Below are 27,987 nucleotides of genomic sequence, written 5' to 3'. Positions count from 1 at the left end.
TAAACGAATCGTGGCAAAAAGAGGCAGGCGTAGTTCTCTGATTGGAACCTCGAGAAAACCTGGGAATGAATCTCAAGTCAATATGGCGGACGAAGGGGGCCTAGAAGAATTGGAGAAAAAGATTGACTCTCTATCGCATCCAGAAGTGATGGCTCTCTTCACTGAAAAACTAGGAAAGACAATGGGAGATCCACTGCTTATTGGATTGCCAAATGAACCAACTCTCGATGAAGTGAACTCGCAGATTGCACTGGAACATGGCCGCGCTATTGTTGTGAACGTTCGTCAGCAAGATGAACAAGGCACTTTGCTACGTAAGAAGAACCTCAAATGTTTTCTAACGTAGAATTTTTAATCATGAAACAACTGTAGCTGCCTACTCCATTAATTGTTGATAGAGAAATAGGTTAAGAATATCAAAATAAATTACTTTAATTAGGAAAATATTATTCTACATTAGACTTACCATGAAAAATTTAATTGGTCGAGAGCATTCAGTCAATATACAATAGCATACGAAGTTGACACGATAACCCAATATCTACAGCAGATATTATAGGCAGCATGTTGAGCAAGTTCTGCTTAGTTTACAAGACCCTCGCCAGTGTAATGTTCTCAAACTTTTGCAAACTTATAGTAGTCCCTTTTTTTGTAGATAATGTTTTAAAATGTACATTGTATGATAAAACGATTATTGAATTGGGTTTTCGCATGATTTAATCAATTGCCAAACCTTGTGTCTGTGTTATCTGCCTCACCGTTTGGCTTTGGCTGGCAAATCAGACCTGGGTTTTGATAAATCAAGATATCATACCTAACCTCATCCAATAATTTCTTATAGTTAGTAGATACACCTGTGCTATACAATCAAGTGAAAAGTGCCTTTCTTGTGCACTGACTGGCTAAATCAAAATTGATTACCAAGTGCCAATTTCACCTCTGAACAGCAAAGAGACAGAATTGCATGTCAAGTGGGTCTTATGCAACCACATTTTGGAATTGAGTCCTTAAGTGTGACGTCACGTTACCATGGCGCTAAAAAATGCAGTTCTAAACAAAATATCTTATGCGAGCGCTTTGGACACGCTTCCTTTGTTTTGAATGTCTAAAGCTTTAATTATCCAGTGTAATCCCACAAAAGACAGTAAAAAAAAAAAACAGGAAAGGTTAAAGGGTCATCCAAGGGATCAACTTTTGTTTAAGAAGTGTAAAGGACGCGGGTCAAACGGGCAAAATGGTTTACTGTTTTGCTCCTACATGTGGCCATTTGTCGGAGGGCAACACTTGCAAGTTCTTCGCTTTTCCAAGCGCTACAAAGCAGAACGACGAGTACAAGAGATGGATTCGACTCATAAGGTATGAACTGATATTCAAAAAGAATTCCTTAATCGGTGAGAATTTGATGAATTACGTGATTTTAAGTGAGATCTACGAACTCTATTCAGGTGAAGAGTTGAGATCAGGACATGAGGGAGAATCATCGAATACTGAATTATAGAAGCTTCAGCTAGTTGTCTTTTTAACGGTCGCTTTGTATTTTCCGCAGCCAAAACCTTAAATCTGAGTGCTTCATCGTGTTTTTGGAATTTAGATACATTTAAAACCAATGTAGATCTGCTATGTAACGTGCTTGATCGATTCACGAAATGTTTCGCGTCGCTTCGCGATTTTGCCTTCACTGGTTGTGGAACGGCTATGTTGTTGACAACAGAATCACTAAATCGGGTGTTTTGTTATTAACAGAAGAGAAGATCGAGAGCCCAGCAAGTACTCAAGAGTATGTAGCTGCCATTTTAGGAATGGCCAGAAAGCCAATAGTCCTGAAGTGTTTGAACGCAATAAGCATAAGTTATTTACTGAACAAAGGGGTCCACCGCCGAAGAAAATAAAGAATACTGAATCAGAGGTAGAGTCTCTTTCACAGATGATAGAATTTGCACGAAAAAATGAACAGCCATCAGTAGCTGACACAGAAGAAAACCTGCAAACAACACAGGAGATTATCCTGGAAGCAGAGCTTGACTTTGCCAACAGGGAGCTAAAGGAACTTAACCAAACTGTCCAGTATAAGAGGAACAAGTACACTGTGTCTGCGCTTGAGGGAGATGTAATACGAATGGAGACAGGTCTTCCAACCAAAGAAGTCTTTAATATTGTTGTAAAGCATGCTCTTAGATTTAAAGATAGCGTGAACTATTTTGCTGGATGGAAGGTAGAATCCATCAATTTTGAGGATCAAATTTTTATCACTTTAATGAAAGTACGACAGAACTACACACAGCTTCACCTAGCCCAATTGTTTCATTGTAGTGTGGCCACAATTTCTAACATTGTTATAACATTCACTCATGTTTTGCATGAAATTTTGTTTGATGACCTAATGACGTCGATTCCATCACGGGAAAAAAACAAGATCTCTGCACCCTCCTCTTTCAGGCAATTTGAATCCTGTCGGATTGTTATAGACTGCACAGATATTGAGGTTGCTGTACCGGGATTGATGAGTCAGCAAAATGCGACCTATTCATCATACAGAGGAATGAATTCCTTTAAGGTAATAGTTGGTGTTGCACCAAATGGAGTCATTACTTATGTCAGTCGGCTGTATCCAGGTTCTATTTCAGACAAGGCCATTGTGCAACAGTCTGGACTCCTTAATCACTTGACAGCTGGAGATATGATTCTGGCGGACAAGGGTTTCCTTATCCAGGATGTTGTACCACATGGTGTCTGTGTCAATATCCCACCTTTTCTGAATAATGGAAATTTCACAGAGAGTGAGGTTAAGAAAACAAAAGCCATAGCTAAAGCACGGATTCATGTCGAAAGAGCCAATGCTAGGCTGAAAGACTTCAAAATTTTAGGCTTCATTCCTTCGTATTTGCGCTGCTATGCTGACATTTTGTTTCAGTTATGTGCAGCACTTGTAAATTTGCAATTTCCTCTCATCAAAGAGGGATGTGAAGATATGGTTTTTGAGTAGTTTTATGCTTGAAGACTACATTGGACAGATTTTTAATAATTCTTGTTGTTCAAATAGAAATAAAATAATTTGTAGACTGAGGCTTACTCAGAAGAAAATACAGCTAGAGGGGTGGGGGGGGGCATTCTAATATAACAGTAAAGGGATGATTTTACCTCCTAGGGATTACAATATTCATCATCTGGTACAGCCTGGGTGTACATAGGGTGTCAAATTAGATCACTGCGAGAATTCTTTTATCATGTTTAGGAGAACAGAAGTTAAAAGAAGTTTTGACATATGTTTTACAATGGATGTCTTTTTGGGGATAAAAATATAAGCAAGTACTGCCCACAGTTACCCTTAAGGGGTCTTTCTGAACATTTCCCATGAGCATTCCATCACTTTTATATGGGAGTTTCCCTTCCCCCCAAGAAAACAACATTAAATGATGTACCATTCTTCCATGTCTTTTAAATAATACCATGTTATCCTTGTGTTTATTAATAAAAATGCAAATATATGTATAGCCTGTTACCACAACTCCCTCACACCAAACTAGTAGTGGTGGGTCAATTTGAGGACTGAAAACCGACGAGTATCATTATTTTTTAAAACAAATCGTTCATTAACAAGCCTTTTTTTATTTCACTACTAGAGAAAATCATGCCCTCGTGTTCATTTGGGAAACAAAAACAGTCTAAAACTTAATCTTGACATTTGGCATTCAAAGGGTAAAGGAAGAGAGCTAGACCATAATTAGCAAATTACAATTCTCCTTCCACTATTCTAGGGAATATATTATCAAAATAGAATTGGGTCAAGACAGGAATGTTTGCCACCCATTTTTCATCTCTTTCTATTTTTACAATAGCTATATCCTTTGTGGTCCATACCACAAAATAACAAAACCTCCTACGTGAGAAGTACATTTCTCCTTGGACCTGGTGCCAATAAACATGGTCTTTTTTCAAGGCGTAGCCCTGTCCACTTCTACATTTTTCAAGGCAAAATGTTGCTGACTCCACTGCCTCTGCTACTGTTAGGTTCCGTTCCGTGTACGGACACTTCACCTCAAGAACAGTTCCTTCATCAATGATACCATCTGGAGATGAACCAAGAATTCCAGATGAATGAAACCAGATTCCAGTTCCTTTCACTGCCAACCCTGTTTTCAGGGTGAATGCTTTGACGGCTTCCTCTTCATTATTTACTCCCCATTGCACTGCCTTTACCCTTGATAGGTCGTACTCCCCGAGAAGACGTTTAATAAGTGAAGGAGTGATCCTCTTTGCCTTTAGGACAGAGCCGAAGTTACTGGCTGTAAGGCGGCCCCTTCTCGCCAAAAACCAGGCCGGGTTGTCTCGCTGGCCAGCAGTTAATTCGCTAACCCTTAAAATGTTCGTTTCTTGTAATCTGGAAAGGCGAACCAAACAGTCCAGCTGCTGCTGACGCCCAGTGGCTTGAAGAAACTCGTCAGAGAAAATAATTTCTTCTATGGTTGGAAAAGGAAGCTGGTTAGCAATAGGTGGCTCAGGGCTGATTAGCCAGCAGAGCCCCGTAAACCGCCCATATTCCTTCAGGTCTTCGTACAACGCGCAATGGTCAGCTTGTGTAGGCTTTCTCGACAGAGCAGAATACCTTTTAGGCGGGGGGAACATTTCTGTGACCGCTTGAGTTGAAAGCGATGTATTTGACTTTCGTTTCCGCCACTGGCATTCGACGTCAGTTCGGCTCAGTTTGTGAATACCGTGAATAAAGAGGGCTGCTGCGTGACTGCATTTAAACACGCCTCTTGGACATTCACACTCGGTTGATTTTATTTCATGTTCTTCATCCAAATAAATCTGCAAGATGTCAAGATTAATGGCATTTAGTTCGGCAAATAGAAACGGTTTTTTCAGCAAGATGCTACTAGTAAAAGATCGATGATGCAAAGAATAGCAACTCACCGTCACTTTATAAACCTTTTGTTTCATGCTTGCGTGTACTTCTCCTCATAAAACACCCTGCTGGTAAGTAAATGCTTCAATGTGATCTGACTTAAAGTGGTTTTCTCCCTTTTTTATAGATTTCTTTTCTTCTGAGAAGAAAGAAAAAAGCAAAGCGATGGATAATGTCGCCATTTTGAATCGAATGGGCGCTTGTTTGGAACTGAGATTTTTAGCACCATGGAAACGTGACGTCACCGCTTAAGGACTCTATACTGACTGAGATTATAAACTACATTTTTGTTTTGTGCGTGGTTTCTACTAATTAAAAACAATTTTTCACCCCAATGTCAGTGACATTGGTGGGCATTAATACCTCATCCCTTTGCAGGTTGGTTCATACCCTCCACTATTCAACTCTACTTTGGTGAATAATTATGAAATATTATTAACTCTTGAGGGAACTCTGATGGACAGAGATGAAAGCCAAAAGAACAGGGCCAGGTTGTTCAAAAGCAGGTTAAGAAAACCCGGGGTTAGTGTAAAATCTAATTGCAGATCTGAAAGCTTTAAAAGAAAATTCAGTTTAATTCCGTATGTCTACGATTTGATGATTGAATGCTTTAGGAAGAAGCAGGAAAATCATCCTAAAACAGCTTTTGAACAGAGAAATATAGCAACCTGGATTAAAATTTAACCCTGGGTTAGCGCAGATCGGTCTTGGAACACCTGGGCCCAGAATGTTATTTACTTGATGGTTCTATGTATACAGTGAGTACATTATAATGTTATTTGTTTTTTAAAACACCTTCAGCTGTAGTTGTCATCCAAAATGCAACAGTGCATGACTTAAAGAAGGCAATACAAAGACACATCTCACTCAAACTATCCAGGGAAGGAGGCCCAAATGTTGTCTCCTGGTAAGTGGATTTAAGAAACTGAATCATGTTAATTTTACACTCTATTTTCTTTAGGGGTTTGTTTTCATTTAATATTAATATCTCCTTCAATGCTAGCTTTCAGTCCTCTGTACACTGCCCACAAAAATAAACATTGAGATAAAAGATTTAGCCAAATTCAACATAGTTTAGAATGCAGTCTAATTAAACAAAGGCTAAATTTTATCTAAAAAAAAACTGGCCCTACTTTTTTTACATAGTTTGATATTTCTGATTGATTTAATTAGATCTATACACTGTACTTTCAAGATCAAAATATCAGTCTACCACTTTGTGTGTGCTATACATTGTTATGTTTTTACACTCTGTAGCCTTGAAAATTTGGTATTGAATCAAACAACGTACCCTGATTTTCATTTCATCTCTTAGCTTTCTACTTGAAAACTTGTTGAATTTTATAGTGAAACACTCACACTTGTGGCGAAGGGCTATAAAGCCTAAATTTATAGGTTTAGCCAAGCCTAAAAGCAGAGCTCCCAAGTTCGTAATATTAATGATGACATAAAAGATGTGCAATTGCCAAGACTCGCCTGAGACACCCCTCCCTTCGTTTTGATAGTGTCCCCTACCCTACCCATGCAATCTGAAGGCACATATGCTCGGTCAGTCACGTGACAACCAAACGAAAAGAGGTTGGCCATATTCCATGGGTATGGGGCTCTGCTCCACGCACGCTTTGCATGTGGGAGCCCTGCTATAAAATAAATATTAACTTGACCTGTTCAACTTACATATATGCAAAGCTAAAACTTCAGTAGAGATACAGAAATTGAAATTCATGAAGCATGGATGCCTACTATTAAAAAGCATAACTGCTGATTAGTATCAAAGCCAACATTTGAGACAAACAATTAAATGTTAATCTTTCTTTACACAAATCTTTATGTAATAAATTTAATACATATAAGTTATAATTAATAGGAAGTACGTTTGGAAAACCTATTGGTTGTCATTTGAAGGACAGAAGCTAACAGAGGATCATCAACCACTCACGTAGTAAGTCAATGGGTAGAAATGGTTATGAATTATTTAATATTATTACACGACTCGGGCAGTCAGAGGGCCAATAACTAAATTCAACCAATCAAAATGCTCTTTTGCCAGTCAATATTCTCTCAGTATTGGACTGGGCACTGTCCCAAATGGTCGCGAATGATACTGCACTTGTGTCCCTTTGAACTTCAGTCATATAATAAATCTCTTATTAACCAAGCTTGCTCAGGACTATACTGGAAAAGTATTGGCCCTCGGTCATCTTCGTACGGACCGCAGCTCGGTCCGTAATGTCAAGACCTCAGGCCAATATTCTCCAAGTACGGCCCTCACGCTTGGTTAATAAGATATATGTATTATGATAGAATGCTTTTACCCATGAAAGTGACTAGCATCCAATTTCTCCTTAAATATCCCTCTACCTGAACCACACATTATGGTCATGGAGAAGAAAGGAAATGATCACCATGCAGCTAAAGAAGCTCTTGGTTTTTTTCAAATAATTCTCCATGTCTCCCTAGGAAATGTAATTATAACATAACCAAAGAAAAGTGCACACTCTGATTGGTCAATTCAGCATCCACCATTTGCCAATGGGTGTACACTTCTGGTGTGAGCAAATGCAAAGACTAGTTTTCCACGCACACTTGTTTTTTTCTGGTCATGTAAGATTTGTTAGATAAAAGAAATCTCTTTTGCTACAATGTTCAATGTTATGCTATAAAACAAATGGTACATGTAAATGCCACAGCATACACTATTGAGTTATGGATGCACTTGGGAGGTTTGCCAAGCACTCGAGAAGCTAGAGTCACTCTCTGAGCTATCACCTTATGCAACTCTTATGCTTCTTTTGTGCTTAGCAAACTCCCACATGCATCCAGAACTCAATAGTGTATGCTGTGGTGTTTACCATTTGTTAAAGAGAACAGTATGAAGAATTTACTCACTGATATTAGGATGTAAACTGTTAACTGAGCAGCTTTAAACTTTTCTTATTTCTGACTGTGATTGAGAAATGGAACTGTTTGTTTTAGAGCAGACATGTACATGTAGTTATAAGTTTGCAGACTCAGTATTTTAGAGCTTAACTTCTATTTTTTATTAAACATTTTCTAAAGAATTTCACTTTGAAAAAATTGATTAATGTAATTTATTTTGCAATTTTTATACATTCAATTATTCAGACTGTCTGTATTTTTTTTCAAGGGAAGTTTTGTTTTTCTTATGAATAACTTCATTTCTCTGTGCAGAAATATCTCACCCATATCTTAAATTTTGATTATAATCTGCACATATGTAATAAAAACTAAATGAGAAAAAAGAAAGTGTGCCTGAAAGATTTGAAAGCTTGGGTGACTGAGCAATTTTGATCACCTTTAGTGTAAGATTTGTTTCTCTTTGCAGTTATGGCGTTCAAAGTAAAGATGAGGTTACTTTTGTGAAGAGACTCCGAAGGAAATAATTTGATCATCAAGATTTATTCTTAGATGATGGGAAGAAAAGCTGGTCTAAAGCAGGATGGCAGATTTGGGATCACATCCTCTATCATGTACCTTCTGGCTCACAGGAGAGATGAAAAGTTTCCCAGTGATCTCAGAGAATGCAATAATTTTTGTTGTTGTTGTTGTTCTACCCCCATGAGAGAGTAGAGAACATATTGCTACACGTGTAAGGCCCACAGCTGGTATTGTGATGATATAGAAGTTCAGTAGACTCAACACTGCAGAGATTCACTGATGTTGCATGGCCCCTTTTGAGGTCATAGCCACAAATTCCATCATTGGCAGTCATTCATGAGAGAAGTTTCCTAAACTACTGTATTAGATGGTGAAAGCAGGGAAGATCTTGTTTTTGTATTACTCTCAGCCAAGTTCATTTAGTTCTGAGCCTCCTTAATTTCTTGGCAATTTGTGTAGTAATGATTGATTTTTTTAATTTTTTTTATTTTTATTTGATATACTGTACATAAGAAATGAATGAGTGAATGATAAAATTTAGCAACTGGGCATTCATGAGAAGTACTTCGACAGATTTTTGGTCATTGATTAAGTGTTGGTTTGGTCTAATCTCACCCAGACTTTTGTAAAATTAATTACCGTGTGACATAATGGCATTAAAAAAGGATGTGAACCATCAATGATTAATAACGAGCTATCAGAAATCAATGTGTCTGGAATTATGTTTTGGGAAGATACAGAAATTAGTTTGCTGGACTGTAGATCAAATGGACTGGGTCCAAGCTCTGACTAAGTCATTGTCTTTATTTCTCAATTATTCCTTAATTATTTATTTATTATATTAATTTTCCACTCTGCTGCTGCTATTGTGCTGTGTACCATTTCGCTGTAAATGATTTAAATATAGACCACTTTCATAAATGGCTGCCGGATTACTATTCTTTTGTTTAAATTTAAATTAGCCTTTCTGACCTCGTTCTCCAGTTCAAAATCTAAAATAATACATTATCTCAAGCGAGGCCAGAAAGGCTAATTTAAATTTAAACAAAAGAATATTAATCTGGCAGCCATTTAGGAAAGTGGTCAATGGGGTCAAGGGAATTAAGCAGATCTTGTTCAAGTTACTGAAAGGTTCAAGTTAACCATGTTAGGGGCAGCAGGGTTCTACTGTATTTATTTTTTCAGGCAAGACACTCAACTCTCACTGTCAGTGGTGCCTCTTTCCACCAGGATTTAAAATGGATTTAAAATGGATAAAATCATAACTATGATAAAAGGGAGCTGTCAGGTAAATGCGACAACATGCTACTGGGTAACTCTCAGAATAACATTATTTTTAAAATTTTGTCATTTTATTCATTTAAATAATGAAAACAGCAGTTACTAAAGCTTGGACAAGGGGTGCAACCAGTGGAGAATGTTAAAAAGGGGGGGGGGGGGAAGGCAGAGTTCTGAAAACCACTTTCATGCTCTTTTGCAAATTGTAGGGAGCAATTGCAGAATACCCGGCCACCTCATTTACCTGTATCGGAAGGCTTTGAAGAACGAAACATAACACAATTGCGCAATAGAGGCTATTCTCATTCAATGACATGTAAATGAGTGGCCGGGTATTCTGCAATCTAGCCAATTGCAGTTTTAGTGACTGCAAATTTCCCCGTATTTCATTTTCGGAGGCGAGGGTCGAAGCTCGTACCATGGTACCTCACAGCGGCTTCTCTAAGCAGCACACGTACCGCTCGAAGATAAAATGGAGGCTGAGCGGAGATGGAATTTTTCATCAATAATTGTTGGAATTTGTTCATCAAAACTACTCGAATGAGGAGCAAAACGAATGCACCACTTGTATTGAGTGCGGATGAGAAGAAGCTGGTGAAAGAAGCGTCGAAAACTTCCGAGTATCAGGACTCTCTCGATATTGTCATCAACGAAGCCTCGAGAATTGCTGACTTGATAAGGAAAGCTAAGCACTGTGTGGCATTCACCGGTGCTGGGATCTCGACATCTGCCGGTATCGGGGACTACGGAGGGAAATCTGGCAAAAGCACTGCGGAAGATAGGTGAGAAGGCTCAAATACAACTTTTGGATACCAGTAATATATTGATAAACTCAACCACAATGTTTACAATGGATCGAGGGTGAATAGGGCATGGTATCAAAATTCCCCCACCCACTCCACTTAATGTTCACATTTACAATGTGCACTTCTCTGATTTTCATGAGTGTTGTGTATTCATTTAGTGGAGACACACACTCCTCAATTGCTTACCACTATTCTATCTTTATTCGTTGATCAAGTATCTTATAAGTTGGTAGAATAGTCTTACTTAGTAACAGTACTTTCACATCACTCAGTAATCTTACAGTAATATCACTAACACTAGTAGAAGTACTTTTACTGTGTTCTCAATACACTACAATGAGATTTTTTTTTCAGTGAGAGAAGATTTTTCAAAAACTCCATATTACTCTGAAACAAAGCATTGGTCAATCTGAGTGACTCAAGAGGTTTTTCAGTTGGTGATTCTTTTTTATTCTCATGACTTCGATGTTTTACTCTGTAGTGATACTGTAATGTGAGGTTAGATGCTGATCATTACTCCTAGAGGATAAAGGGTTTATAGACTTCTTAGATTTTATGATTGGCCTGACAGGAAAGCCTTACAAAGAGGGGTTGCAGACTGAGATAAAAATTTCAGAAGTGTGCCTGTCAAAGGTGGTGAATTCTGGCCAATCAAAGGGAAATGTAAGGCTTTGTGAGGCATAGTAATGTATCAGTATCTTGACCAGAAGAAGACTAGCAATTAACAAATAGTAAACACCACAGCGTACACTATTGAGTTATGGATGCACGAGGGAGGTTGCTTAGCACGAAAGAAGCATAAGAGTCGCTCGAGGCGATAGCCGAGAGCGACTCTAGCTTCTTGAGTGCTTAGCAAACCTCCCAAGTGCATCCATAACTCAATAGTGTACGCTGTGGTGTTTACCATTTGTTTTATAACATAACATTGATACATTGTAGCTAAAGAGTTCCCTTTTATTTAACAAATCTTACGGGACCTGAAAAAACAAGCGCGCACGGAAAAATAGTCTTTGCATTTGCTCACGTCACCAGCGTACACCCATGGGCAAATGGGGGACACTAAATTGACCAATCAGAGCGCGATTTTACTTTGGTTGTGTTATAAAAGACAATGTGAAACAAAGGATAACACTGGGTTACCAGTGTATTCAACACAATGAATCTATAGCCACAACCTTCTCTACTGTATCAAGTGTGTTATTTCTGTGCAGCATTTCTTTTCCCGCTTTAGTTTTCCTCTGTATACTTTTTTCTACTTTGATAACCTGCCTTACTGAAATCATAAGTTCTTTTTATTTTACTTTTTATTGGGAAAGCCACTAAACTGAAGTAGTAAATGAAGGCCATGATAACAAACCAGAAAACGAGATCTCCAAAGACTGTTATTGATAATGTTGACAAGGGGGACGAACATGAGAAGGGTGATAAAGATTGTGGTCTACCATATGAAGAACTACAGTATGTCCAACAGACACTCAAGAAGCTCTTTGCAAGTTGATTCAGTCAGGTTTCCTCAAGCACATTGTCAGTCAGAATGGAGATAGACTACATGGATACATGGACTGTCTGGAATTCCAGAGAAAGACCTGTCAGAGTTACATGGCAATGTCTTCATGGAAAAATGCGCGAAGTGTGACACGCATCATCAGAGAGCATTTTACAGTATGTTCTTGATGATCATGCAAGCTCATATTTTGAAGAACTGAATGATTTAGGTACTAGGACTCTGAAGACACCAAGACATGCTAAACTGTGGGATTTTTGTGATCTGGTTCAGAACTGGATACAAGTGCAAAAGAAAGGTGGGAATTTAGTGTTTGTCATCTGATGATATGAGTGCAGGGCTCGACACTAACGGTAGCTCACTAGCCACAGACTAGTAGAAATTCAGTTTTGGCTAGTGGTTTTTTATTTCCACTAGCCAGTTTAGCTAGTAAACAAACTGAAATTGTCATAACATCTAAGATGTCACTATAGCCACGTGGCTAGTAAGTTGAAATGTTAGTATCGAGCCCTGGAGTGACTGGAAAAATTCTGATATTTCAACCTATGACTGAGAGCTTTTGCTCTAATTCTAATTACTCCCATGCCCATGTTCTTTTCACACTATGTACAGCTGTTATACACCATGATCAAATTCTTGGTTAATGTTGTGTATTCCAAATAAAGGCAAGGAACACAGTAAACCAGATCAAGATGGCGGTAAGAACTATTTTTTAATCTGAAAGAAGACCTCGTGTAAAAATAGGGAAAATCTAACAGTTCATTTTATTTTTCCAAAATTTTGCTTCTTTCTTGATTTAGAGATTTGATTTAGATTCCAATCCATTATACAAGTCATGTAAAGATGTTTTATTGAATTTATAGATTGGCATTTTAAGGGTGGCACTGCAAAATGACTTTAAAATTTTGAATGGGCTTTGATTGTGAAGGAATCATTGCTTACATACCGGTATATGCTCACATATTTAAAAATTCTTGGCCTGACACATACACGTAGTACAGGGCTGTGGAGATGAGTGTTCCCTGATAGAAGCCAAAAAGTGGCTGTGTATGTTTGAGGCAACACCTTTGAGCAGTGGCTAGACGCTCTGGTTTTGCAGGCCTAATATCCTTCAGGGCACTTGGAAATCTTGTAAAAACTTATATTGCTTCCACATATTTTTCAGTGTCTTGACCTGCTTTTCAACTAGTTAAAAAAACTTGGACTCTTGCATGTGTGCTTTAGAGCCTCGATATTGACCAGGACTCGTTCCCCAGATTTTAAAGCCAGGCCTCTTACGGATGGCCTGAGAAAAAACACAACAAAACAGCAACAACAACAACAAGGACAGAACAGTTGCACAACGATTTGGTATTAACAATTAATCAAGGAAAGTGCATCCTTTTGGTTTTCTAGGCAAAAGATAGATGTGGACAAACTATGCCTCGCGAAGGATTTACAAGGGACACAGACGGGCTCCAGGGTCCTTGGAGACTGTGACAGACTCGTGTCACTTGTGATGCAGCAATTAATGATCCAAGATGCCTTGCGAGATTGGGAGAATGAAAGAAGTACCCGTATGAGCGAGTACGATGGAAAGAGGGCAAAGTGGAACGAAATAGCATGAAATGGAACTCAGTTAAATTATGAGCTTTTAATGTGTTTTTGGATGAATGTAATTTATTGCAGTTAAATATTTATTTTTAATAAAGTGAATCACAGTGCTAAGTCTTGCAGTGGTGAGACAATTCAGTCATTCTTTCTAAAAGTCAGATGATAGACATCCGTATTGAGATTGTAAATTCCTTTATGATTCCAATCCACTGCGTTTACTTTACCACCCAAAAGTTTCAGCTCCAGTAGAAGATAGATTGACCGCAGAAGTATTAAAACTGAAAAGAATTTAAAGCTGAACCAGAATTTTATTCAGCACTGCTTGCAACTCTTCCTACAGTTTGGCCCCATCCACGATGGATTCTTGGAACATTCACCGATTTTGGCCCACGCAGAACAGCGTTTGTCTGAATCTGTGCATGCAGGTGCTGCGAAATGAGAAAAAAAAAGGTCAAATCTGTTAGAAGTACATGTTAAAAGGTAGAATTCGAGCCAGTTCTCCAGAAATTCAGTAATAGAGAAAAAAAAAATAAAGTATGTTTTTCAGCCTTTTCCTCTCCATCGTTCATTGATGTCGACTTGATCTCGGTGAAAAAACTCCATTCAAAGATAATTTCACTTACTCTTCTTCGTGTTCATTTAAGGACGAAGGATAATGGAGGAAAAACAAAACCTGACTTCTACTAAGTTAAATTTGGTATCAAGTGGTGTTGCTTGAGAAATTGAAACATGGTTCTCTTTACTCTTGTTGACTTATTGAGTTATTGACTTATTGAGTTTTTCTTTCATTTAAGCCGTGAATGATCGGTGGACGTAAGGTATTTTGCAAGCGCTAAGTCTACGATTTCAGCCAGCGTTGCCATCGTTTTCACAGTTAAAACATGCACAAAAGTGACATTACTGAAGAGTTTTTAATGCATGTGGGAATCTTTAGGAACATGAGATGACCTCCAAAGAATTCAAAGCGCCGGGCATAACCGCGGAAACCTGTCTCGTTTTCTTAAATAATCGTAGGCATACGGTATCTGATATAATTTCATAGAGCAATTTTCAATGTTGAGTGTCGAAAGTAACCCGGGATTTCTTATGTTTTGCATTACCTTGCTCTGTAATTGGTCCAGAGAACTCGCATCGCTCTCTAAGCCAATCAGATGAAACTAACACTAATCACGATTTGGCCGCTCGTCTTTTCCCGCCACTCAGGCAATTTGATTTTACCGTTGACTCCAGTAGAACACATTCTCTCAATTGCAACAGCTATCCAATTTTTTTCTACCTCAATATTTAATTCTACTGCAATCCCTTTTTCCCATTATTCCTCAGAAAAAGGTTCATTATTATGCTGCGAAATTTAGAATCCACCGCAAACACCTATGAAGCTGCGACAGAAGTTGACGTAATCAATATTCTAAAAGATAATTCTTATCCTTTTAAAGACGTTCACTAAACTTTGCGAGACCTCATTTAAAACCTCGTTATAATGTCAAATATACACTTACTGCAGATCTTGCAACTTTTTCGACAGTGAAACTTCATAAAGGCTGGATTCTTTTGACATTCACGAATTCTAGCCCAACCAGGGCACTGATCTTTGTATTTGCTGTTATCCTCACAGTTAGAGGGAGGTGGTGTTGTAGTACTGATTGCTGAAATAGATGTAAGCCATCAGGAATAGATTAGTATTGAATAAACCAAATACAACGGTTTGTCAAAAAAAAAAAAAAAAATTCAAAACAAAACGTTAAACAACAGTAACAAAAGTCTGACAAACAAGGCGAGTGAAACAACGTAATTTGGTTCTATCAACTAAGTTGAAATTGTAAATTGGCTAATGTAAAGAGCTAAAAAGCTGACGTTTCGAGCGTTAGCCCTTCGTCAGAGTGAGTAAAACGTTTCTTAATAACAACTGAAATTCTCCAATAGTGATCTTTGCAGTTTATGAACTAAAACGCCTCGACTGTTACTTTCTGATAAAAACAAAACGTAATACCCCAAAAAAAAAAAAAAAACAGAAAAGTCGTAATTTTTTAAAAGGAGTGGTGGTATTCCAAGACTCAAATTTCAGTTTTGATCTACATAAAGTTCTTTTAATTTTTTTAAGACTTGAAACAGCTATATCATATCATGTTATCCTATGGTAGTTACCTTTGTCTGAAAAGTTCCTCCAGTTTTTATAATTATGCGGTTTTGAGGTATGTACATTGGGCGATATTTTCTGAGTTACCTACCTCCGCAAACGTTGCAACTCCTCTTACAGTTTTCTTTCATCCACTTCTTGTTGGCTGAACATTCACCTTTGGCTGCCCAGATATGACAGGTGTAGTAATCATCTTGACACTCTGGTAGACAGCAAATCATTGAGTTACGTTAACCCTCTCCATCCTAACATCAGTGAGCATATTCTCCATACTTTTCTTTATATATTTCATATAGTGCTGACAAGGAGAATTCGTTTAACAATCAAGAGCTTAAGTGTGTCATCATTCCTGTATTCTTCTAACCGTAATGTTTAAATGCTAGCCTCTCTTAGGGGATAATATGTTTATGGTAGAGCTCAGTATTGCCTTTTCTGTAACGCAGTGGTGGTGAAGGAGTCGTCATAGTGACACCAATGCAATAAAAGATAGCCGTAAAACGACCAAACAATTAAAACCCTTTAGGCGCAAAAATTGACAAATTTTAACCGATAGTCTTAGAAAAAAAAATAACCTCAAAAAATTTTGTGGCGATCAAAATGGAATTATATTGACCACTTGCCGTGGTCAATATAAAATGGCCACCATTTTAACCGTGAGCTATCACCCTAATGAGACCCTCTTTTTCAGTAAGTTTTAATAGATAAAGAAACATCTGAAGAGCACTACTTACTGCATAGTCCAGGGTCGATGTACACATCATCGATGGCAATATCTGAGTATCCAGTCTGACCTACTGTGCCTTGAATGGTGAGCTGAGATTGTCATAGGATAATGTTAATAAGGTAGTTTTCGACGGAGCGTCCGAAAAGGAAACAAAACAAGATCCAAGTAATCCAAGCAACCAATCAGAGCAAACATTTACCTTGTCGTTAACCAATGAGAACTCAAAGTGAGACAAGCAACATGCTTGAAGCCTGAGAAAATCCGAATGTTCAAGTCGTGATTGGTTTTAGTTTTGCATCTGATTGGTTGAGAGGACACCGCAAGGTTTCTGGACTAATCACAGAGGAAAGTTTAGTCTCAGTCTATTTGTAAATTGAGGGAACTAATCTAAATTTCAGTACTAATACATGACGCTGTAGACCTCTACTAACTGGCTGGTGAGACCTGAAAACATCATACAGTTGTTAGAAGCTTCGCCGACGTGTTGAGCAAGGCGTTATTTGAATTCACCCAATGCATTGGTCGCAAAAACAGATTAATGTGCAAAAAAGGTTGGTTCTCAAATATTTCGGTTACCTGAGCTTACGCTCAACAAGCAATAAGATGCAAAATGATAAAACATGGCCTTAGGGTAAGAACACTGTCTATTTCATCCTAAGATTCAGCCCCTTCCCCCCCCCCTGAACAATGATGGGTGCTTGTTGTAAAACACTGCTTGAAGATATCGTAAAGGAATTAAACGGGGGGGAGGAGGGAAATCTTGCCACAAACATCCTTACTTTATATGACAAGCCCATGGAAACATCAATATTTCCCATCCCTTTCTTCCAGCCTTTGCCTTGGTTACCATTCTTGTAGAAAATAAACCAATTTTTTCCGTTGGATAATTCCAGCTTGATGGCCAGACTACCCATCGTACCACCGTACATGGTGTAGTAAAACTTAAGGCATTGTCCGCCTCTCCTCGCCGGGGTCCAGGGGCTTACAAGGTCTGCTCTTTGTCCAGGGCGGGTTCGTGAAGATTCCATGTACAGATAGAATCCTACCATAACAACAAAAACATACAAGCAAGACGAGAACTGAATAACTGATTGTACTGTACGAAACGATGACCAATAAATAGCCAAGAAATATGATATTACTGAGTAACATGATCTTTCACAATCGCCAAGCTTAAAATTTACCATCTTCATTCAGTTTAAACAATATTTAAGCTGAGGCATTACATATCGACATTCCTGTCCTTGCAGTGTGCAGGATGTTTTTCATCATGGACCAAGCCTACCACAAGTCTCCTAAATCTTAGTGATAGACCGTCCGAATTACATGTACCAACCGGATGGTCGAGGGTGTGACTCCTTTTGAGAGCACTCAGAGTTATTTTTTTCTCCAAGCATGCCGTTGTCATTCACTGAATAACACTGCATGTTACTGGGTTCCCTGTTTTTGTGTTTTCCCGCCCTTTTTGTCACATGACATCATCACATGACCTCAGTCGCTCATGAATGTTCTGTTTTTGTTATGTTTGGGGAGGCATATTCACTCGAGTAACGAGGTCCGATGAGCAGATAGAAAACCAATAAAGACGAATTTTGGTCGTTAAAGTTTTGGTTTGTATACAGCATGTGCGTAATGCAAATGCATATATGAATGTGTTAGAGAAGAGTGATCATGAAAGCCGGAAAACTGAGGTTATAGAAGTACAGAAAAAATCAAGGACAAAAACAGCCCTGGTTTTAACATGATTTTAAGCGCTCCCTGGCTTGCACAGTCCTTTGTTTTTGCAACAGAATACAATAAAGATTGAAATATATTTTTTGGGTTCAACATAACTGAACCGCTATTAATTATTACGAATGGTAGGCTACTCTGCCAAGTTTTACTGCTAAAGTACTTTATTGACTATGGCTGAAATATCGTATAAAGATAACCTTTCCCGCTTGTATGATCCTTTTCAGGACCTGTGTTCATCGTTTGGGTGAAGCCTCGATGAAAATTCCAGTTGAGATGGTCATTGTTGGAATTCTTCCACATCCCAAGACGTGCATTTTCAAAATCAACATCGTCGTTGTCTGGAAAAGGTAAAGACGGGAAATGGTACAAGTCTGACTGAAAATGACAAAAATGAGTTTATTTCTTTTTCGTTTTTCTTTACGTTTTATTTGGCCTTGTTTATGTTTCTTTATTTGTTTTTGAGTAAAAAATAACATGTAAATCACACGCATATCTAAGCATATCAACTGGTATATGTACCATCTTCCGTGACACTTCATCTTTTATATTGTTCAGTAGTGAGTGATGAAATACCAAAACATTCACAGGGTAAAAGTATTATGCGGTGTGATGCTTTTATGTAGTTATCATGAGCCATCCCGGTACATAAGCAGGTTTTATCATGCGAGGTTCGTCGACTGTTGTTGTCAATTTTTGGCGTGGAAAGTGTGTAATGGATCGTCTCTGTAACTGAATTCCCAAGGGATGACCCGCGCCATTTGAAAACTCTTTTCAAATGAACCTCATAGAGCAAAATACACGACGTGACGTAGACTATAATGTGCTCACAGTTTTCCCCAAGACATGTTCACTACTCGGAAAAGATGAAGTCGGCAAACAAATATCCGAGGATTAGGAGGGGGGGGAGATGGGGAGGGAAGGGTATCAATTTATCTGCCATGTCGAACTTCCCAGTGAAAGACTTTGGAATACGGTCGTATGTGATATAGTATATAGTTGAGACATGAAATGTTCCACACAGCATACTTTTACTTCTCAATCAACATAGGGCTAGTAACTTTAAGAGGCTCAGTTATAAAGATTTCAGCATGTAAAATGGGTCGCAAACATCATAATCTAGTAAATAATTTTCCTTTTCCATTTTTTTTTTCAATGTTAAACTATTGAAAGCTAAGCAGTGTATATCATTTCTCACTTACCCAGATGACATCTCTTCAAAATACACATTTCGTGCCCATTCCCATCACCTTGGCAATTTTTTCCCCCATGAGCGGGAGAGGGTTTGTTACACCTTCGAAATCGTCTTCTAACACCATCGTTGCAGGTTTTGCTGCAACTTCCCCAATCTGACCAGCGACCCCAATGTCCATCAACAGGGGCTGTAAAGATTTTGTACCATCAGACATCGTATCTGAACTTTCATATAGAGCAATGTAGATGACTAATTGACGTTGAGGTGGCGGAGTGGCGAGGCAGAGGGAGTTATGCGAAGGACTGCTATGCACCGCGTGTAATTCAGCCCTAAAGAGAGCCTGAGTGCACACTTAACTCCAAACATATAATTCAAGTGAATCTGTATAATTTTAGAGAAACACTGATTTGTGTGGCTATTAAAAACGCACTTCAAAATACAAAATTTAGTTATAAATCGGCGATTATTGCTATGACACAGGTAAATCATCGCACTAAACCTATGCCACCCGACCAAAATGTCGTTTAACCTCTTTCATAAATGGTAGGCCCCATTTTTGTTCTGTTCTAGTAGAAAGCTACGAACATCCTATAGCAAATACTAAAATGTAATTGGCTATACTACTCGCTGTCTATTCCGTGATAGACAGTTCACTCATATTAATCGAGGGCAGGAGCCCGTCAAACATGGGCTTCTGTCGAGGGCAAATAAAATGATTGTTTTAATGTAAAGCTATTAGTCGTTCAAAACTTAACAAGAAGACAAGCTCATGTTTTCATTTCATTTTGCTAGAAACTTCAAAATGTCATGGGCGAGGTCAAAGAAAACCTTATCGTCCATCGTACCTTTTGCGTTCACTTACTTGTTCTGGCCCCTGAGGGGGGCTCTTATGATTAAAAAAGCCTTGACTCCAACGGATCGGGGGAAGAATACGGAAGACAACCAGAACAAGAATTAATGAAAAAAATGATTGGTATCTTAGAACCTGAATGTCGTCCTAAAAAGTATTGTATGAGAATTTGTCGTCGTTTCTCTGTCTGGATAAACCAATATTCAATCCCAAACACATTGAAGTAGTCTACCCGCCATTTTGCTAACCTGGACATGTAGACGATGGGCATTTTTCTCTTTGGATGTCAATTCCGTACGCATTCACATTTCCACCACAAGACTTAATGTTGCCTGAATGGTAACAGTATCTCTCGCGGGTACGATAACATTTTTCATCACATGGAGTCCATCCAGACCAAGAGGCCCAGCCATACGATGTAGCTGACAAAGGAAAATTCAAAGCTTATCTCACTAAAAAAAAGGGCACAATCTTCAACAGCATTTGAAGCCTACAATTGCAGCCCCTACTGACTAATGCATACTTAGCTCTAAAACCGACGTTAGCCTCTGAGGTGGGCAAATAACAGATGAGTCATTATTATCGCATGGGTGGGGGGGGGGATGGGAGGGGGGCAGCTTGTTGCGCGCCAATAGAACATAAAGGGGGAATATAGAAAAACTGTCAATTATGGGGGATTGTATGAATATGACCGAGCTTAATGGTATTCAGGGGGGGGAAGTAGTGAGGTCAGGAGGAAGACTATCGAAAAATGACCACCAATGATTGGGGATGACTAGAATACTACAAAGTTGGGGATGAAAAGAATACTACAAAGCCTATGGTGAGAGGAATCAGATAAATTTTGTCGTAACAAAAAGCCAATTTGTCAACCCCACCCCCCTTCCTCTCCAAGCAGGCGATAGATAATGACCGTTCCCTTCACTGATTCTTTCAAAAATACAATATCAAATAATGCGTACTCACTTGCTCTGCAGTCATAGAGAGCATTTATTTCGAAAATATCTCTTGAGCTGAGCCTTTTGGATGGTGTGCCAAATTCCATATTTTCATTCCCAGTAGCCACAATAGTTGGCTCTCCGTTTTTGGTAAACGCAAGACGATCATAGTGCATGATCGACTGATAGTCGTACGACACACCCAGATGATCGATCGTTCTCCAGCTGTATTTATCAAACTGGTCCGAGTATCCTTGAAATGAAAAAAAAAATTAATCATGATTGTTTTCCTCGCTATACGATTCACCTTTATCGAAGTATCAGTCGACGCTTTAATTACAACAATTTAATTTCCTTCGTCGATAATTACTTCGAAACCTAGAAATATTTACAAAGGCATGAGCAAACGTAATATGAGACTAAACGAAATGAGCACAAGGAGTTAGATGCCTGATGGCTGACACTTACCCGGTGGCTCAAGAGAGTCACGAAAAGACGAGACTGGTAAAGGTAAGGTGAAGTCTGTTTACGAGCCTAGTGGCCCATTAGGCCGGTGCTTAACTCCGGTTTCTGTAGCATGAAGCGACTAGGAGTATTTCTACTCCCCCCTGGATGGGATGCTAGTCCATCCCAGGGTTACCCCTCAGCATTAATTTTGCCGGTACCCATTTTATACACCTAGGTGAAGAGAGGCACTGTGAGAGTAAAGTGTCTTGCCTAAGAACACAACACAATGTCCCCGGCCGGGGCTCGAACCCGGACCACTCGATTCGGAGTCGAGCGCACCAACCATGAGGCCACCGCGCCTCCACAAAGACGAGACTACAGCTCAAAATCCACGGCAGCTGTCACAAGGACGCTGATTGCGAAAAACTGATATAATCATCATTATACGTAAACTGCAATGATTCATGCAGTGTATCTAAGCACGCGCGGGCTCAACATAACGTACGTTCTTTCGTGAACGAAAAAATGATATTGGCGAAGAGTTTTCTCTAATAGAATAATGTGGAACAAAGGAAACGCTGAGACAGCATGAGAATACTAATGCAGAAGAGGATGCTTTAACAACTAAACCGCTGGGAGTTTCCTTTGGCAATCAATACTAAATACTATTTGAAAGGTATCCTGAATGCTGCTGCCCTGTGGGGATTCAGGGGAAGGAAGATGGTGGAACGCGGTAGGTATATACTCGAAGGAAGACCCATATTACGTGATGTTTCCTTTGCCGCCATCCAGCAACAAATTTTAGTACGTTTAATCAGCTGATTTCTCCTTTGCAAAGTTATGAAAAGGAAAATGAGAAAAAAAAAAATGAGCATTTATTTGCAGTGGCGAAATGCAAAAGGTTCTTACCTGTTAGGATGTTCTCCCAGTTTATTTTCACATATTTATCTCTGTCCGACCGTGATTGCTCATGGAAGAAACCTATTGCAAAACGGGATATGTTGGCAAAACTCTCTTATAGTTATTGGGATGTGCATGGTATTTGGCCCTAGGCAAGGTTTTGGTGGAATAACATTCTGTTTCATTTTGATTTACACATGCACCCAATAAATGCGTGCACTTGATAACTTAGGAAATATGCTTTTGTTGAGTAATTTTAAGAGCAGATATTTCGTTAAGCTGATCTATTGTTATCCTATATGAAAAACTTCGTCTCCAGCTTCACTTCAGCTTAAACTAGCCGAAACCTTACCACAAAAGTTGCTGCTAGGGTACCCCACCTCACCTTTCTTTATATTGCTTGGAAAAGGTAACAGTTGGCAGGGGGAGTAAGGGCTAAAAAAATTATGGGTTTATAAAATTCGTCACATAATAGCCATGAGGTGTAAGCCGCTGGAAAAATCTCACCTATGGCATGCATTATCTCGTGAATTATGGTTCCCACGAACTCACATCCCCTTGCGAGGGAGATGACTTGTTTACCCGGGGAAGCGTATCTCTTTCCCACCTTGGATGAGCATCTAAATAAAAGGGAAAGACGATAACACTGAAACTTTTTTCTTTGCATCCTCAAACCTCTGATCAACCATCCAGTCATCACTTACTAAAATTTTGAGACTCGTGGCCACCAGCCTTATTAAAAACAATAGAGACAAACAGAAAGACCCGATGATTTTACGCTTGATGAAAAGAACTCTCGGGTTAAACGTTTCATTTGTTTTTCATTTTCAGTGAGCAGTGGCTTTGTTAGGATTTTCCATAATGGGAGAGTCGTGTACAGATTTTTAGGACCTACGCGGTTTTTCACGACCTAAATTATATGGTTTGCATGATTTAAAAAAAAACAAACAAAAACAATAAGAGGGAAGGGGGAGGGGTCAGGAATACTTCAGGATCCCCCCAGCTATGCTCCTTTTATCGTTCAATCAATCAATCCCGTCTCTTGCATCTTTCAATCAGTTAATTTGGTTAGGCAGGGAACGTTAAAGAACCCACATCACAAGATTACTGTGAGGTGGTCTGGTCTGTTTACTGGGAATTCGTGGGAGGGGGCATCTGTAAAATTTCTCCTCTGTTGATTGTAAACTGCCACTAGCAGTCTGGAAAAAATCCCCCTCACAGTGTTGTAAAGCGCATGAGATCATTACATGGTAAATGCGCTATAGAAATTGATAAAATTATTATTATTGTTATCATTATTATTATTATTATTATTATTATTATTATCTTAAGATAACCTGGGAAAAGATTTTCATCGAGTTAGTCTATTTTTGGAAATCAATGATGCGATGATTGTCGTCAACTAATTGGTATAAGCCGTTCAAAATGAGCGTTATGTGTTACCTACCCATCTGGATTGCTAAATTCAATGTAGTTTTTATGATAACCACTGATGTAATTTACAAATCGTAAACATGTCGTTCTGTGAAACTCGTTAATGGCCTGACGGATGTTTGAAGTTATATGACCTAAAAAAAAAACCAAAACAATAATAGATAAGCGGTGAAATTCTCAAAGGCTAATATTTGGTTACTGATTAGATTTCAAAAACATTTCCTCTAAAACAAAGGTATCACGGATGCCGCCATTAATAAACCCGGTCACCTTCTCGGGGTACGTTTCGCTTCAGTTTTTGTTTTGCTTTGCTTTTTGTTCGTTTATTTGTTTGTTATATCCATTAAAAAACAAAACAAAGCAAAAACAAAGCTAAAAAGTACATTGTCATTTGCATTAATTTATCCTTAAGGTTTTTCCAACTGGAATGGGTAAATATTCGATCTCGTGGGAACTGGTATCACGACCTCAGAAATTGGAAATGCGTGCATCAGTACACTGTTTCAATTAGCTCGTTGATCGTTGATACACATCCAATTAGCAGCAGATTGGAAATGTCATCAATCTTGTCAGCAAACTCAGTCAGCCTGCATTTGCGTCAGAAATGTCATGTAAACTTCCGTGATCGAAACGGAGGGTTGCACGCCAATGAAATAGGTTTTCCTAGGCCCCCTAATGAGTTCTACTTGTCAGTCTCACCGTTCGCACGAAAAATTATGGTTGTTCCGTTCAGTTCGTCGAGTAGATGTTTAGATGATGACTACTTCCTTTGAAAGGGAAAGGAAACTGTTTTGTTTTTTTTTCTTCTTTTGTTTTTTTTTTTTTTTTCACGCAATGAAAAAGTGTCAAACACTTGTGAAAGATCAATGATGAGAGCTGGGTTTTATAACTCCCCTCGCCTTATTAAAAAAAAAAAGGAGAAAGAAGCCGTAAGATTCTTCCCCAAAAACCTCAGACTTCCCCCCTCCCTCCCTAATAAATAATAACTGGTCCCCTAGCTACATTTTCTGAATGCAGACATACTCATGTGCGAAGCGATCCGATAAGGTATGATGCGACTGGTCCACAGCCTTTTACGACCTCTTAATGCATTTCTTGACCTGTCTCCATTTAGAATGTATTCTTGCAACTCGGGATCCAGCTGAATATCACCTTGGTAGAATTGGGAAATGTTTCCTGGTGGGGTTTAAAAAGGTGTTTTGTTACTCATTAGAATTTACAGAGTTGTTTCGAATAAGTATATGTATGATATTGGTTTGGAATTCAATTTGCGGGCTTACTAGGTGATATGTGGAAAAACAAACACACAAACAGAAATTAAAAGAAACATAGATTAAAACAAGCGATATAAAAGAGTAAGTAAGCTATGGTGCATGGGGTAATTACATTATAAAACGAAATGGAAAAGGTAATGGGATCTTCTCCATGACAAAAAGGTCAAGGGATCCCCAACATCCTTGCGTTCCAAAGCAAATGTGTGAGTTACTTAAAAAAATTCTTGTCTAGTTTCTCGTTAATGCAAAAAAACAATTCCGTGAGCTTTCTGCGGATGTGTGACATTTAAACTTTGAAGAGATATGAAAGATAAACTTCTTGGCCCGGCAAGTACCCTTGTTGGCTTCCTCGATTCTGTGAAACACGGTTCCTCCTGACTGAGCTCCTATGCTCGCTGTTTCTCTCTTCTTCCTGAGATGCGCCATGTTGACAGCTAAGATGCGACCATGTACAGTTTCATATTCTGAAATCAAAACAAAGCAAGATTTAGCAGTTTTCCCAGGCAGATCGCGATCGATAGTTTCTGCTGAGCCTTTTAGATTAGAGTTGTGATGTTCGGGTTTCCTGCAGTGTGCATGTAAGTCAAAATCACCGTCTTGGACAACAGTCTTTTGCCAACAGCGTAAAAGCACGCGTATTTTTCGGATGAGTTTTTTCACTCACCCGACAATTTCAACTTTACATAAGGTGCTGTTCTTTCTATATAAATTCATCATAAATTAATGTGAAATATGGGCGTCGAGCGTGTGTTCAGTTTTCAAAAGTTTCTCAGGAAATGTTGGCTATGATTGGCGTTTGTTTGGTGCGACCTTAAGGGTTCATCAGAGTTGCCAAATATTATTGATACTTGTAAAACGGGGACGAAGAAAAAGGAAAAACCTATGAAAAATTACGAAAAACTATGTAAATGACGATCGCTTTCATTGATTACTTGTAGATCTGAACCGTGTGTGTGAGCTACCCGAAAAACCGATTCAGCACAGAGTTTTTTTCTTAATGGTAGACTTTGATAAGTTGTTTTGTTATCTCTTTTGCTTCAAATTATAATCTTTCGATTGCTCAAATCTAGTTTAAGCCCCGAACAAAACTGTTTTGTATTTTCTTTAAGCCGCAGCATGGTCCATTTTTGAAGGTGCTGAATAATTTGGCAAAGAATCAGTTCCTGCGTGTGCGTGCAACCCACCTCTGTTAGCAATTTCATCAATATCAGTGCTTATAGCGTGTTCTCTCTCCCGTTCGTCTGAAAAGGAATTTGTTAGGTACAATGAAATTCGAAAAGAATGCTTAATTATGATTTATGTCTCATCGAGAAATTTTTCAAAACTGCGCCCATGTTTACCTTGATCTAATCCTCAAAATACAGATATCTCGTATTGAAACAGTTAAGAATAGCCCAAGGAAGTACTTATTCAATCACTGATCTTTTGTCAAGTAAGGTATCGAACATCTAGAGCAACAAAATTAAGAAGGGCTCTACAAATATTGATGGTCATATCTAGGGTATTTCGTAATTAATAGTGATAAAATCTTGTTGTTTTCAACTTTACACGTAACATGAAGAGCGGAAATTAAATGTTATCAACGATCTGATGACAACAGCCTGTGGAATGTGTTGACAGGGCCTACGTTTAGGGAATAGTTTCACGATCAATTGTTATGGCTAGCGACATGCAAGGACAACACAAAAAATTTTGATAATTTTAACCAGGCTGAGCAATAACAGTCGCCCAACTTCAAAACCCTATGCTTCATTGAAGATAAACGTAAAAAGCTATGGCATGTATAAAGAACGATATTATACGTAGCTGAAAGAAGAATTTGTTAAATAATTTTGCAAGTCCTCTTGGAAAACAGTACATTTTCCGTGTACACTTCAAGGCACGAGAGCACATATATATATCAACCTGGCTTTAGCTCGCCATAAAAAACAAGAATCTTTCATAAATCTTTCTGTCACGTTTCCCTCGAACATGAATAGAAAATTTCCAACTTACTCGTGTCTAGAGGCGGAACAGTATCTCTGTTATTGACAGGCTTTGAAAAGCACTGAGAAAAGTAAAGGCCGAAAATGAGGAATAAGCACAACGCTGAGGACGCCATAGTTCTTCAATAATCTCATGCGACTACGTAATACTGACTCAGAATGTGCTCTCGTGGGAAGTGAATCATCGGTACGTCTGTGCTACGTCTTTGCACGATCTATTGTTTCGCTGACAGCTGTTAAAATCTTAAAGGCTCTCCATTTACATTGCGGGTAAAATGAGTTGAAAGAAGAGGATTTTCTTTGAGGAAAATATGGAGCAAAAGAATCGCCTCCTCAGATTTTCTTCTCATACCTCCCTTCTGTTCTATCATGCCGCGAAAGAAGGCAGTTGATTTTGTTTCAATGAGTATCGTAAATTCACAATTAATTAGCCTAATTAATAAGAAGTATAAAGCTTTGCGTTTAAAAAAGGAATCATGGAATAAAGCTGTCTGCTTTTGTTTGCTTTCCTAGTAAACTGTAAGCAGCCTTGGTGTTTATCTTTGCGATAGTGAGTGAAAATGTTTGACAGCACATTCTTAAATAAATGAATAGAAAATTAGAAAAACAAATTTTTATTCATCTTCACGTTATATTATTTTGTTCGATAATGGTCCTTTGTAAATCAAGCTTGACAGATCTTGTATGGACACGTTAGATACTGAAAGTAAAATTTACATAACAAGAACAGTGACTTGAAATGCAATAAGGGCATTTCCGGTGAATTGCAATAAGGGCATTTCCGGTGAGTTGCAATAAGGGCATTTCCGGTGAGTTTACAGGTCCTCTTGGAAAACAGTATATTTTCCGTGTACACTTCAAGGCCGTAAAAATATCAACCTTCTTA

The 27,987-nt window shown here is 38.6% G+C and overlaps 4 protein-coding genes across 8 annotated transcripts; 2 read left to right on the top strand and 2 right to left on the bottom strand.

Moving 5' to 3' along the window:
• The first annotated feature begins 66 nt into the window (after nucleotides 1–66).
• LOC111319498 (U11/U12 small nuclear ribonucleoprotein 25 kDa protein-like) lies at nucleotides 67–13,596 on the top strand. 4 transcript variants are annotated; one of them, XM_088750084.1, is made up of 8 exons: nucleotides 68–314; nucleotides 5,708–5,813; nucleotides 6,774–6,848; nucleotides 8,253–9,593; nucleotides 9,982–10,365; nucleotides 10,744–12,191; nucleotides 12,506–12,591; nucleotides 13,289–13,596. In XM_088750084.1, the coding sequence occupies exons 1-4, from the start codon at nucleotides 83–85 to the stop codon at nucleotides 8,308–8,310; spliced, it is 471 nt and encodes a 156-aa protein (XP_088606210.1). In that variant the 5' UTR covers nucleotides 68–82; the 3' UTR covers nucleotides 8,311–9,593; nucleotides 9,982–10,365; nucleotides 10,744–12,191; nucleotides 12,506–12,591; nucleotides 13,289–13,596. The 4 variants fall into 4 exon arrangements, with proteins under 4 accessions (XP_088606211.1, XP_088606210.1, XP_088606209.1 ...); XM_088750083.1 differs by lacking the exon at nucleotides 12,506–12,591 and having other exon boundaries at nucleotides 11,706–12,191; XM_088750082.1 differs by lacking the exon at nucleotides 12,506–12,591.
• Nucleotides 183–3,064, top strand: LOC148739789 (uncharacterized). Its single transcript, XM_088750047.1, has 3 exons — nucleotides 183–314; nucleotides 842–1,356; nucleotides 1,744–3,064. Exons 2-3 carry the CDS (start codon nucleotides 1,235–1,237, stop codon nucleotides 2,981–2,983), a joined length of 1,362 nt encoding a protein of 453 aa, XP_088606173.1. The 5' UTR covers nucleotides 183–314; nucleotides 842–1,234; the 3' UTR covers nucleotides 2,984–3,064.
• Nucleotides 3,632–5,020, bottom strand: LOC148739788 (uncharacterized). Its single transcript, XM_088750054.1, has 2 exons — nucleotides 4,915–5,020; nucleotides 3,632–4,809 (listed from the first exon to the last, which is right to left on the bottom strand). Exons 1-2 carry the CDS (start codon nucleotides 4,939–4,941, stop codon nucleotides 3,730–3,732), a joined length of 1,107 nt encoding a protein of 368 aa, XP_088606180.1. The 5' UTR covers nucleotides 4,942–5,020; the 3' UTR covers nucleotides 3,632–3,729.
• LOC148739787 (uncharacterized) lies at nucleotides 13,508–27,293 on the bottom strand. Of its 2 annotated transcripts, XM_088750032.1 has the most exons (16): nucleotides 27,112–27,293; nucleotides 26,301–26,357; nucleotides 25,452–25,580; nucleotides 24,866–25,018; nucleotides 23,856–23,976; nucleotides 22,916–23,028; nucleotides 22,418–22,489; nucleotides 21,090–21,314; nucleotides 20,372–20,545; nucleotides 19,281–19,460; nucleotides 18,279–18,419; nucleotides 17,127–17,389; nucleotides 16,355–16,436; nucleotides 15,715–15,825; nucleotides 14,986–15,132; nucleotides 13,508–13,914 (listed from the first exon to the last, which is right to left on the bottom strand). In XM_088750032.1, exons 1-16 carry the CDS (start codon nucleotides 27,215–27,217, stop codon nucleotides 13,799–13,801), a joined length of 2,190 nt encoding a protein of 729 aa, XP_088606158.1. In that variant the 5' UTR covers nucleotides 27,218–27,293; the 3' UTR covers nucleotides 13,508–13,798. The 2 variants fall into 2 exon arrangements, with proteins under 2 accessions (XP_088606158.1, XP_088606159.1); XM_088750033.1 differs by lacking the exon at nucleotides 26,301–26,357.
• Nucleotides 27,294–27,987: the final 694 nt, after the last annotated feature.

The sequence above is a fragment of the Stylophora pistillata genome, chromosome 2 (genome assembly GCF_964205215.1).
Source record: "Stylophora pistillata chromosome 2, jaStyPist1.2, whole genome shotgun sequence".
In the NCBI taxonomy this organism is placed as follows: domain Eukaryota; kingdom Metazoa; phylum Cnidaria; class Anthozoa; order Scleractinia; family Pocilloporidae; genus Stylophora; species Stylophora pistillata.
This window is presented reverse-complemented; position numbering and strand designations above follow the sequence as displayed.

What these genes read in the sequence shown, in the direction of transcription:
- LOC111319498 (XM_088750083.1), top strand. Translation starts at nt 83, where the DNA reads ATGGCGGACGAAGGGGGCCTAGAAGAATTGGAGAAAAAGATTGACTCT. An exon ending in GGCCCAAATGTTGTCTCCTG is followed by an intron (nt 5,814 to 6,773) that starts GTAAGTGGATTT and finishes TATAATTAATAG; the next exon opens with GAAGTACGTTTGGAAAACCT. An exon ending in GATCATCAACCACTCACGTA is followed by an intron (nt 6,849 to 8,252) that starts GTAAGTCAATGG and finishes TTCTCTTTGCAG; the next exon opens with TTATGGCGTTCAAAGTAAAG.
- LOC148739789 (XM_088750047.1), top strand. Translation starts at nt 1,235, where the DNA reads ATGGTTTACTGTTTTGCTCCTACATGTGGCCATTTGTCGGAGGGCAAC. An exon ending in AGATGGATTCGACTCATAAG is followed by an intron (nt 1,357 to 1,743) that starts GTATGAACTGAT and finishes TGTTATTAACAG; the next exon opens with AAGAGAAGATCGAGAGCCCA.
- LOC148739788 (XM_088750054.1), bottom strand. Translation starts at nt 4,941, where the DNA reads ATGAAACAAAAGGTTTATAAAGTGACG. An exon ending in AAAAGGTTTATAAAGTGACG is followed by an intron (nt 4,810 to 4,914) that starts GTGAGTTGCTAT and finishes GACATCTTGCAG; the next exon opens with ATTTATTTGGATGAAGAACA.
- LOC148739787 (XM_088750032.1), bottom strand. Translation starts at nt 27,217, where the DNA reads ATGGCGTCCTCAGCGTTGTGCTTATTCCTCATTTTCGGCCTTTACTTT. An exon ending in TTTGAAGAGATGTCATCTGG is followed by an intron (nt 18,420 to 19,280) that starts GTAAGTGAGAAA and finishes TACCTTTTCCAG; the next exon opens with ACAACGACGATGTTGATTTT. An exon ending in GAGTTGCAACGTTTGCGGAG is followed by an intron (nt 15,133 to 15,714) that starts GTAGGTAACTCA and finishes CATCTATTTCAG; the next exon opens with CAATCAGTACTACAACACCA.